Source organism: Manis javanica, chromosome 11, assembly GCF_040802235.1.
Source record: "Manis javanica isolate MJ-LG chromosome 11, MJ_LKY, whole genome shotgun sequence".
Classification (NCBI taxonomy): domain Eukaryota; kingdom Metazoa; phylum Chordata; class Mammalia; order Pholidota; family Manidae; genus Manis; species Manis javanica.
The window spans coordinates 48,304,706-48,317,442 of record NC_133166.1 but is presented as its reverse complement, the minus strand read 5'-3'; the positions used below and the strand labels follow the sequence as shown (position 1 = coordinate 48,317,442).

Here is a 12,737-nt window from a genome sequence, read left to right as displayed (position 1 = left end):
GGTCCACTTTCTTACATCATACACAAAAATAAATTCAAAATGGATTAAAGATATAAATGTAAGACCTAAAACCATACAACTCCTAAAAGAAAACAGACAGTAAACTCTTGGATATTAGCCTTAGCTATTTTTTTCTGATTGTGTTTCTCCAGGTGAGGGAAACAAAAGCAGAAATAAACCATAGTGACTACATCAAACTAAAAAGCTTTTGCAAGGTGAAGGAAACCATTAGCAAAACAAAAAGACAACCTACTGAATGGGTGGATATATTTGCAAATGATATACCCAATAAGGCGCTAATAGCAAAAATATATGAAGAACTCATTATACAACTCAACACCAAAATAAAATAACAATCCGATTGAAAAATGGGCAAAAGACCTGACATTTTCCCAAAGAAAACATACAGATGGCCACCAGACATAAGAAAAGTAATGAAAAGCTCAGCTTCACTAATCATCAAGGAAACAAAGCAAAAATAGTGAGCTATCACCTCATATTGCTTAGAATGGCTATTATCAAAAGATATGAATAAGAAGTGTTGGCAAGGACGGGGAAAAAAGAGAACCCTTGTACACTGTTATTGGGAATATAAACTGGTGCAGCCACTACAAAAAACAGAATGGAGATTCTCAAAAAATTAAAAACAGAAATACCACCAAATGAACCCAGAATTCCCCTCTGGCTATTTACCCAAAGAAAAGAAATACTAATTCAAAAAGATATATGTACCCTTACATTCACTGCAGCATTATTTACAATAGATGAATGGATAAAGATATAAACAATGGAATATTACTCAGCCATACAAAAAGAAGGAAATCTTGCCTTTTGCAACAACATAGGTGTAATTAGAGGGTATTATGTTAAGTGAAATAAATCAAACAGAGAAAGACAAATACCATATGATGTCATTTACATATGGAATCTTAAAAAATCAAACAAATGAACAAATAGAAAAATAGAAATGGACTCATACAGAGAACTGGTAGTTGCCAGAGGAGAAGGGAGTGGGGCAACAGGCAAAATAGGTGGAGGGGACTGATGTACAAGCTAAACTCACAGTTATAAAATAAGTAAGTCACATGGTTGAAAAGTATAGCATAGGGAATACAGTCAATAATATTGTAATCATTTTGTATGGGTGACAGATGGTAACCACTTATGGTGAGCATTTGTAACATATATAATTGTCAAATCACTATGTTGTACACGTGTAACTAATGTTGAATGAGCTATATACTTCAATTAAAATTTATATTTTTTTAAGTAGCCAAAAAGGGAGGGGGACGGTAGAGAAGAGACATATGGTAGTGAGGTGCTGGAAAAAAGAGAAACTGGAAATTCAGGAAGTTTGTTTCCCTTCTTTAGTATTAACACTGTTCCTTCAAACTACCTTCTTAAATTTCCTTCCCTTGACAATAGCCTTTCCCTCTACCTTCATTTCTAACCCTCATTACTTAATTGCTCCTGTCAGTTTATCTTATACCATTCTTTAAGCAATTTATCTCCCTCTCCTGTCATTACAAATGTAAGGTTTTCTTATATTTGAAAAGCCCAATGAGCTAGCCAATGAGATTGATCAGGATTCCTCTGCTGAGTGTCGTGGAGGCAAAAGCTACATAATGTGCTCCAAGTGACTGACATAGTCCCTAGTCTGCTGGGGAGCCAAATGATCTATACTCTAGGAATACTGAGCCAAATTGGCTGACCTAAGGGATTAAGGGCTCTAATACAGGTCCTGAAGATATTGTGGGCTGACCACTAGATACATGAAAACTAACAGAGTGAAGGAAAAAAGCACACTGCATATGATTATTAGCTAAAAGCATTCAAGTCTAACCAATAATATTTATTACTATATGGTTCCAGTAGAACAGATGGACTGGATATATTTCACCTCCTTCCTTCTACATTTAACATGATGCTTTTCACAAAATGCTACTGAGATCAGTGCTAATGAAAAACACAGACAATAAAATATCAAAGTGCTTTGCAAACAGTAAAATCTCATACAACTCTATGTTGTTATTATTAATACTATTCCTCTCAGCATATATTGGCCTCATGTACAAAATCCTCCATACTTGTGAATATATTCAATATCCAGAGCTAATTTCTTTTGCTTTCCAGAAATAAAAAACATACAACAAAAGAAAGAATTAGGTTTTACTGGACATTTAATTATAAATATAGAAAAATACCATATCCTATACAAAGCAAAAGGATATGACAAGGATAAAATGTATGCTTAAATTAGTATATAATGTGATGTAACATGATATATTGAAGACCCAAACCAAGTAAAAAGTTCATTAGAGAACAAGAGAAAATAATGCACATATTTTCTAAAATAACATTCATCAAAGTAAATAATATCTTTAAATGCACATTACCTCTTGGTTCATGATATCTGTTTTACCCAAAGGAGACAAAAACTAACACCCACAAAAAAAGGAGAGGGAGAGTTCAAGGAATGTTATGAGTCACTGCAAAGCTTTGCAACTTGGTTTATTATAAAGTAACATTTTAAGTATGCTACTTACAGTCAAGTAGTTTGTTATATGAAGAGAAGGTGGGGGAAGAAGAGTAAAATAAAATGTTATGAGAGCTCACAAGGTCGAAGTACTCTTTCTACCACTCTTAACAAAAATAATATGGGACTTAGAAAAACAATAGGTAAAGACAGAACCACTGGACCTAGCCTCTTGCAGTAACTATGATTAGATTATTGATCAGGGACTAGTGCTGACCTAAATAGAGAGTAACCAGTATCCAGGATGACTCATGAGAATGTGCTTTGTGAACAGAAAAACCTCACTTGTTTCTCTTCCTTTTTTCTGTGAGCTTTCCTTACAGAATGAACCTGTTTTCTTCCTGGGTCTCTATTTATAAACTAGAAGAATGGTTCTTAAATAAACTTAAAAGTTCAATACATATGTCTGATTTTTAGACATCAAAGAGTATCATTTTTCACAACCATGGAACCACATTTATTTTGAGGTTATATTAAGACCAGTAATTTTTTAAACTGCAATTTCTATATCTTTTTAGTTAAATTTAAAACAAAAGACTCTTAAGTCTTATATTTTACTGGAAAAAATATAGTAAAGATTCAGCTTCCAAACTATAAAAAAGACCAAATTATAGGAAGATAATTTAAAGACACTGGATTGGCAAAAATACTGAAAAAGTTACTGGTCTTGTTTTACCCAATATCTTCTATACTTGCTTCTAAACTCTAATGAAGAAAATTATATACAGTGATAAAAGGGCATTAATTCAATGATAGAAAGCAGTAATATTCTAAAGGATGCTGAACTTACTGGGAACAGTAGGTATACATTCAAGAAATATACTGCAATTATTAAAGATTTCAATATGAAAGTTAAAGTAATCACATCTATTTATTAATTACAAAAATTCATATAAAACACATATATGTAACATAAACAATATTTTCAATAGTACATCATTATAGAAAAATAAGCATGAACCAGTTATTTTACTTTTAGTTATAAATTATGCAATTACTTCTAAAACTTTAAAGAATTGTTAAAGAAATTTTAACATTTTGAGCAAGATTGAGTAGTTCATTTAGCTGTAAAGACTATTCCTTTACATATGCCAAGTAAAAATTTAAAAAGAAAAAAAAACAGAAAACTCTTTTCTGCATCTGTTTTTCATATTTTTTATAACATGCTATTAATAAGCATTTTATAAATGTAATTAACTACATACATTTTTATTAGAGAAAATATGTTAAATTTACTGGTGGGATCCATTCTCCAATTTACTCCATCCCAAAACTCTAAGAGGAATTTCTAAATTTGATATATTAGGCAAAATGGGATTAACTAATGCACATTAGAGGTCTGATAACTGCAGTTTTCATAACAAAAAAATTCAGTAAGAAAAAATTTACTAAGTGATCAAATATAAGAATATTTATAAATAATATATCAATATTATAAAAAATATATCAATATTTGTCTAATTTTTTTCTGCTTGCTACTGTTAACGCCCTAAAAGATTTTAAATACCTTAACAACAGTTTGTAAATTGGTCATCACATCAACAGGTAGTGTAGGCTACACTAATAAAATAGTGCATTTAATAAACACAAAGCTAATCATGAAACCTAATACTAATGTGATTTTTAAATATATATTAAAGACATAGTTTAGAAGTACATATAGAAAAAATCTGCAGGAAATATAGAATCTGACAAGAGCAAAACAAGAAAGCCACAATATTCATGTTATTTGAATGCTTTCATGTAATTGTAAAAACATCACCTATTTCCATAGAATAAATATAAAAGAACTGTTTTCTTCAAAAAAGTTACTTTCTTTAAAAAAAATGTATTTTGCTAAAATACACAAAAAACTATGTTAACCATTTTTCAGTGTACATTTCAGTGGTAGGTAAAAAAGATATTCATAACATTGTGCAACTGTCACCACCATCCATCTATATAACTCATTTCACCCTGTCAAACCAAAACTCTATAGCAATTAAACATCCTCTCTCCTCCTAGCCCTTGGTGACCACCATTCTGTTTTCTGTTTCTATGATTTTGACTAAACTTAATTTTTACATATAACTGGAATCATATAGTATATATTCTTTTGTGTCTGGCTTATTTCACTTAGCAAAAAATGTCTTCAAAATGGTCAGAGGAACTAAATAGCGATTTTCCCAAAGAAGATATACAGACAGCCACCAGACATATGAAAAGTGATGTAAAGCTCAACACCACTAATCATCAGGGAAACAAATAAAAAATAGTGAGATATCACCTCACATTGCTTAGAATGACTATTACCAAAAAGGCATGAAATAACAAGTGCTGGCAAGAATGGGGAGGAAAGAACCCTTGTACACTGTTAGTGAAAATGTAAACTGGTGCAGCCACTACAGAAAACAGTATAGAGGTTCTCAAAAAATTAAAAATAGAAATATCATATGACCCAGTAATTCCCCTTCTACCCAAAGAAAACAAGAACACTAATTCAAAAGATATATGCACCCCTATGTTCGCTGCAGCATTATTTTCAATAGGCAAGATATGAAAGCAGCCTAAGTGTCCATAGATAGATGAATGGATAAAGAAGATGTGGTATATATACACACTGGAATATTATTCAGTCATAAAAGAGAATGAAATCTTGCCTTTTGCTGCAACATGGATGGATAAAGGTTTTATGTTAAATGAAATAAGCCAGACAGAGAAAGGCAAATACTATATGGTTTCACTTAATGTGGAATCTAAAAGAATAAAATAAATTAATAAACAAAACAGAAATTCATAAATACAGAGAACAATCTTGTGTTTGTCATAAGGGAGGGGAGTGGGAGAGGCAAAATAGATGAAGGGGATAAAGAGGTACAGACTTAAAATTATGAAATAAATAAGTCATGGGAATGAAAAGTACAGCACAGGGAATATGGTCAATAAAACTGCAATCACTTTGGTGACAGATGGTAACTACACTTATATAAGCATTTCATCATGTATATAATTGTCGAATCACTGTTGTACACTTTTAATATAATATTGTATGTCAACTATTTAATAAAAAAATTTAATGAAAAGTTAGAAAGGAATTAAACTAATAACAAAACAAACAAAGTGCATCTCCCTACAGGTGCTATGCCATTGGTCCTAAGTCTTAGAAAAGTTCTTAACTTTTTCAGTAATTTGAGGTCAAAATGAATTAAACTCCTCCCCTCTGTGGTTGATCTGCCTTCAATATTTAAAGAGAACAAACATATTCTCCAGCTTTTCTCTTTGATGTTCACTCTCTGTTAAAGGTTATAAAAATATTCAAGTGAAATATGTGAAATACTGCTATTGATGTTAAGAAAAATCCATTATACAGAGCATAATAAAAATTTTTTAAGAGAAAGCATATCTGGTATCATGACAAATTTGACCAATCTAGTATTATGAGATGAATACTGAATGTTAGAATATCAAAATAGATAAGATCCTTATTTTGAATATTTATAAACCCAACTTTACAAACTTAGCCTGATACTCATCATATCTTCTTTGCATCAGTTCAGGTCAGCTCATTTTCTCAGCCCTCTTATCTGTTCCTTTACCGGGTTTTCCAGTTACTTCATCAGAGTGGGCCTGCCACACCGAGGCTAGAATCATATAAAAGTCTTGAGACCAAAAAAAAAAAAAAAAAGTCCTGAGACCAAGATGCTACCTTAGCACCCAAAGGACATTTCTTTTATTTGTGCCTCCCATCTTCCTCCAGTTTACTCTTTCACTCACGCAGTTAAAAATCATTACAAACCCATCATGTTGTACCCCTCGTGCTTAAACACTGGAGAAACAATGGTAAAGAAGATAAAACCTGTCCAAGACTTTAGAGGGCAGTCTGCTAGGAGAGACATTCACTGAACAAATAATCTTACAAAACCTTTATAATTACCAATTATTAAGAGTGCTATGAAAGAAAAGTATGACTCCATGAATGTATAACAGGGAACTGCCTGTTCTGGAAGCTCAGAAAAAGCTTCCATAAGAAAGTGAAATTTTACTCGAGACCTGAAGAATGGTAATAAGGGAAGTTTCTGGCAGTTGAAACAGTACTTTTTCAGTTCCAGACATGTTTGCACATTTCCTAGACTTTTTTTTCTACCTTTGCTGCCTCCTGGCAATTTCCTCCTATATTTTAGCTACCCACCCTTTCCCTTCCTATCCCCCACAATAACAGCTAACATTTATTGAGCTCATACCACTTAGAAGCTATCAATCCAAGCAATTAGATGAACTCATATAATCAACAGTGAGCATATCAGGTGGTTATATTTCCTCATTTTACAGATGAGGAATCTGAGGCATAGCCACAATATTTACTTGTCCAAAATTACAGCTACTGATACTAGTCCTTGCATGTCTATCATCTCGCTTTTAACTTACCACTCTTACAGAAACCCCAAGGCACCAAGCTAAACTGGCACTACCACTGGACAAATACTAAGTCTCCTATATCCATTAAACTTCTACCATGGTCAACTAGGCAGAATCATTACTTTCTCCAATTTTCAGAAACTAGGAATGAAAAAATTACCAAGGTAGCAGACCAAACTAAAACATCTCCAGGAGCAAAAAAAAATTTTTTAGAGTAAGTAATACATTCTTACAAAAAGTTATACATCTAGAAAATGAAATAATGAAAACTGGGCAAGGAGAAAAAATATATATAATTTATTTAAATCCTTCTGTATCTCCCAAGGAAGAAGAAAATAAGAAGGGTCTTTTTTTTTTATTTTAATTCAAATTGTAAATACCTGGTACACATTTGCAAAATCAAATTAATATGTAGTAAATTGGGTATGATGAAGAAGAAATTCCCAAAATCAATCACTTTCTTTGTGTAATATTTCTTTAAATATTAAAGAAAAAGAAATTACTAATAAATGAACAAGAAATCACTCAAAACTACATTTATATATATTTTTAAATTCCTGCTATGATCAGAAAATTTCATTTGTAGATTCACCATTGAAGTAATGTGAAATTCAGTTAAGTGGGTGATTGATGTAAGTGAGTGTATGACTCATAGTTTGCAAACGAAAATTATTTTGGAGAAAAGGCTCAGGAAGAAAAGAAGCAAATAAAGGATTCTGGAAGAAATGAAGACCTTTCCTGTTTAAGGACTATCACCAGTTCTTTATTACTGAAAAATTAAGGAAATCGTGAATAAAGCTATCTGCCAGACAGCAGAAAAGGTAAGAAATAACATTCACTGTCTTCAGAAAAAACATTCATAAAATTAAACTTTCTATTAAAAGTTACTAGAAAACACAATTCAAATCAGGACAATGAAAATGTCAAAAAAAACCAACATCACATGTGTTAGGAATTTGAAGAGAATGAAATGGTAGGGTAAGTCAACCTGTAGAACCATTTTATTTTATTCCACTTGGTTTTAGAAAAACGCAAATCCAAAACTGATTTACTAGGACACTTAGTGGGCTTTGTTTCTGTTTGGTTCTTTTTCTACTTCACGGTACTGCAAAATAAATATTTGGTTTTTACTACTAGGATTCAGCAATTATACAATGAGGTTTGGTTTCTCGTTCCAAAGGTCAAATACAAGCTGTTGAATTCAGTTCTACTTTTTTACTATCAGTCCCTCCTCTCCCCTCCCTTCTCATATGTAACTCAAATATATCATAAATACTTACATATTTTTATGCGATTTTTTAATTTACATTTTCATGTGTATTTTGGTGTCCCCACAATGTGATGACATTGAGCTAGATGCTTTTATATATAATCTCATTTAAGAATTCTACTTGAAGAGATCTCAAAAAAAAAGAGCTATGTGTGTATATACATGCACAACATGCATGTTAGGCAAGAGATTCAAAACTACACAGTCTAATTAAAGAACCTTTGCTCTTAAGTACTAAGCCACTATATACTGGAAAAAGATGTGACTTTTAATATGAAAATAACTGAGTTAAGTAATAATATTAGCTTCTGGAATAAGAGGTCATATTTCTGGAGTCAGTATTCTAAGAAGTATTAGCATATAGTAATAAACAGACACTTGAAGAAAATTTACTATGTTAATTTCTTCCCTTTTGTAAATATGCTTCATTTTCAGAAAGTTTTTATCTTTTTCTTTTTGAATATTGTACACATTTTTACGATCTCTTTATAGATTTTGAAGCATTTTCATATCTAAGACCTTATATAATCCTGCAGGCAACACTCTAAATAAGGCAAGTTTGATGGTTAATTTGATATGTCAACTTGGCTGGTCCACAATGCCCAGATATTTGGTCAAACATTATTCTGGATTATTTCTGTGAAGGTTTTTTGAATGAGATTAATATTCAAATTTTGGGACTATATAAAGTGGTCTTACCCTCCACAATGTGTGTGGGCTCCACCCAATTGATGGAAAGTTTTAATAGAACAAAGACTGACCTCTCTGGAGTAAGAAGGAATTCTGCCAATAGACTGCCTCTGAACTCAAACTGCAACTGTTACCAGGTCTCCACCCTGCCAGCCTACTGTGAAGATTTGACCTACCAACCAACTATAATCATGTGAATCAATTCCTTAGAATCAGCCTGTCTCTCCCTCCCTCACAAAAAGTAGAAATATAAATGACTTCTAATTGATAAATGGATAAAAAAAAGTGCCATATCAATACAATGGAATGATTCAGGAATAAAAACATATAATGCTACACCCAGATGAATCTCAAAACATGTTAAGTAAAAGAAGGCAGACACAAAATGCTATATATTGTATGAATGTATTTATATGAAATGTCCAGATTAAGTGAACCCATACAGACAAAAAATTAATTAGTGGTTATCTGGGAGAAGGGGTGTGAGGAAGGTATCAACGGGTAGTGAATGCTAATGGATATAGGGTTTCCCAAAAGGATAATAAAAATGTTCCTGTGTTAGACAGTGGTGATGATCTGAACAACCTTGGAGATACACTAAAAACACTGAATTGGACATTTTAAAATTGTGAATAGTAAAATAAGTAAATACCTCAATTTAAAAAATGTTTAAAAATAAAAAACTAATCAACTTACCTGCCCTTTTTGTGGTGCCAAACAACGAACAACTTCATCCACCATTACTGGAATATGTAATTTATTCATAGCTTCATAATCTCTATCAAGAGATCTGTTTAACTCCTGTGCTCCAGTTTGATCTGTTTGCTCCTGGGCTTCATATTCATTGTATGTTTCTGCTGTAACATGTATTTTTTTTGGCCTGACACCTAAACTACACATGCCAGTTTCCAACCAGCATGAAAGAAATGTTTTACAGACTCTACAAAAATATGGGTATCGAAGCATTCTGGAGGTCAACAATTCTAGGAAAAAAAGATTAAAAATCATGATTGTTGGATTTTTTTAAACAGTATTACAATACATGGGGAAAGAAAATCAATATGCAATGTTAACATGGAAAAAAATATGCAAGACTCATCTTAAAGAAGTGAAGGTGACTAACTTCCTTATGCAAAGTAAGGAACTCAAGGCAACTTCAGGAATGATCTGAAAATATAATGTTTTAATGTGGCCTGATAAGCTCTACGACCATTAATGCATTAACCATCAGAAGTGTGAAATTGATTTTTAGTCATTTTTCTGAAATATATTTTGTTGAATTTTAATTAAGTCTAAAGAATGAGTTCAATGCATTAGAATTGCTTATTTGAAAAAGCTATCTGGATGACTGAAGGGACTATAAATATTATTCTATTGTAGATTCAGGCACTCTTTTATTTCAAGTTTTCCTATTGTTTTTTCATTATGTTAAATCTTCATCTTCAATTTAATTTTCTTTGAGAAACTGTCCTGGAAAAATACTATGTACACACATTCAAAAGGAAACAAAGTGATCAGTCTATGAAAATCTTGCAGATTTGTCATATACATTCTCTGATGAGATCACCTCACCATGGCCTGTATTAGTTTACTACATATCACTTGAAACTATTTATGAATATTGAACTGAGCACAATTTGGCATTTCATATCCACTTTCATTTTATCGGTCCCCTGCCCCCAAAAAAACAAGTATATAATTGATATATTTCTTCACTTTCTCATATTTGCTCCATTTTATTCTGAATCTGTAACTCTTTAAAATGCAGAGGAAGAAAGGATTCATGTAAATATATTAACAGACCTTTTGAAAACATTACGCTTTTTACTCAGTTATAAGCAATGTTTCTAATACTACTACAGTAAACACTAAATTATCAATTCTTCCCCTTCATGGATCATGAGTTATTTATGAATAAGACGATGCCTTTATATCAACAAAATCAAATGCACATTAGGTGCTGGAGATGGGATTAAAGATGGCCGTGTAAGAACAGAGACAGAGGCTTCCTCCTAAAACTGGATACAATTAGAAAATGTAATTGCCGCAACTAATCCTGAGAGAGAAACAGGAAAGAGGACGGCATCAGACTGCACACACATGGAGAAAAGAGTAGACCTCACCAAAGGGGGTAACATACCAGAGCTGCGACTCCGCGGGACCAAAACCCCTTCCCCACCCCAGCTCACCAGCCTGAGGAAGAAAAACGGAGCAGGAAGGGAGTGGAAGGCTTGGGACTGCTGAATACCTAGCTCCGGAGATCTGCTCTGGGAGCACAAACCTACATTTTATGGTGCTTTCATGAGACTTGCATGACTACCAAGTTGGAAACTTAATACAGGGCAGAGTTCCTGGGGAGACTGGGATTCCAGCTGCTTGTGGAAAGCAGGGATCCATATCCTGCTGCTCTGGGACAAAAACTGTACCTGCGTGACATGGCCCACTGGCTCAGGCAGTGGAGACAGGCACAGCAGCCGGGAGGCGGGGAACAGCTCTTTCCTTCCCCCAGGTACCAGAACCGCTCCCCTGCGACCCACAACATTGCTTCAGGGGCTGAGCAGCTCCAGAATAGAGCTTCTGAACACTAGGGGGTACCATATACAAACATGAAATGCCAAAGGACCCTTGTCCAGAGTAAAATCATTAATACAACTCCCGAGAAAGATTGAAATGACATGGACCTGCTGACTCTTCCTGAAAGGGAGTTCAAAATAAAAATCAATATTCTAATGGAGGTACGGAAAGGCATCCAAGAACTCAGGAATGAATTCAGGTCAGAGATTCAATCGTTGAAGAGCACGATGGAGGGTATTAAAAGCAGGTTGGATATGGTGGAGGAGACAATAAATGAAATAGAAACTAGAGAAGAGGAATACAAAGAAGCTGAGGCACAGAGAGAAAAAAGGATCTCTAAAAATGAAAGAATATTGAGAGAACTGTGTGACCAATCCAAGCGGAACAATATTTGCATTATAGGGATACCAGAAGAAGAGTAGAGAGAGAAAGGGATAGAAAGTGTCTGTGGGGACGTAGTTGCTGAAAACTTCCCCAATCTGGGGAAGGAGATAGTCTCTCAGGCCATGGAGATCCACAGATCTCCCAACACAAGGGACCCAAGGAAGACAACACCAAGACACATAGTAATTAAAATGGGAACGATAAAGGATAAGGACAAACTGTTAAAAGCAGCCAGAGGCAGAAATAAGATCACATACAAAGGAAAGCCCATCAGGCTAATATCAGACTTCTCAGGAGAAACCTTACAGGCCAGAAGGCAGTGGCATGATGTATTTAATGATATGAAGCAGAAGGGCCTAGAATCAAGATTACTTTATCTGGCAAGATTATCATTTAAATTTGATGGAGGGATTAAACAATTTCCAGTTAAGCAAAAGTTGAGAGAGTTTACCTCTCACAAACCATCTCTGCGGTCTATTTTGGAGGGACTTCCACAGATGGAAGTGTTCTAGGGTTGGAGAGCTATCACCAGTGGTAGTAAAACTATGGTAAGGACAGTGGAGCAGCTGATTGCGAGGCAAATGCAAAATTAGATTGACTATCCCCAAAGTCAATCAAGGGATAGACAAAAAGTACAGAATCTGATACCTAATATATAAAGAATGAAAGAAGAAGAAAAAGGAGGAGAAATAGAAAAGAACCTTTAGATTGTGTTTGTAACAGCATACTAAGTGAGTTAACTTAGACTCTTAGATAGTAAGGAAAGTAACCTGGAACCATTGGTAACCATGAATCTAAAGCCTGAAATGGCATTAAGTACATACCTATCAATAATCACCCTAAATGTAAATGGACTGAATGCACCAATCCAAAGACACAGAGTCACTG

At 33.7% G+C, this 12,737-nt stretch overlaps 1 protein-coding gene across 4 annotated transcripts in view; it reads right to left on the bottom strand.

The window, feature by feature from the left end:
• The window catches only part of METTL15 (methyltransferase 15, mitochondrial 12S rRNA N4-cytidine), a 200,816-nt gene that overhangs the window by 181,430 nt on the left and 6,649 nt on the right, over window positions 1-12,737 (bottom strand). For all 4 annotated transcript variants that reach the window (XM_073216352.1, XM_037012116.2, XM_037012115.2 and 1 more), the window contains exon 2: window positions 9,588-9,874. In XM_073216352.1, the coding sequence (XP_073072453.1) occupies window positions 9,588-9,857 (270 nt within the window). In that variant the 5' untranslated portion in view covers window positions 9,858-9,874. The remainder of the gene's footprint in view (window positions 1-9,587; window positions 9,875-12,737) is intronic.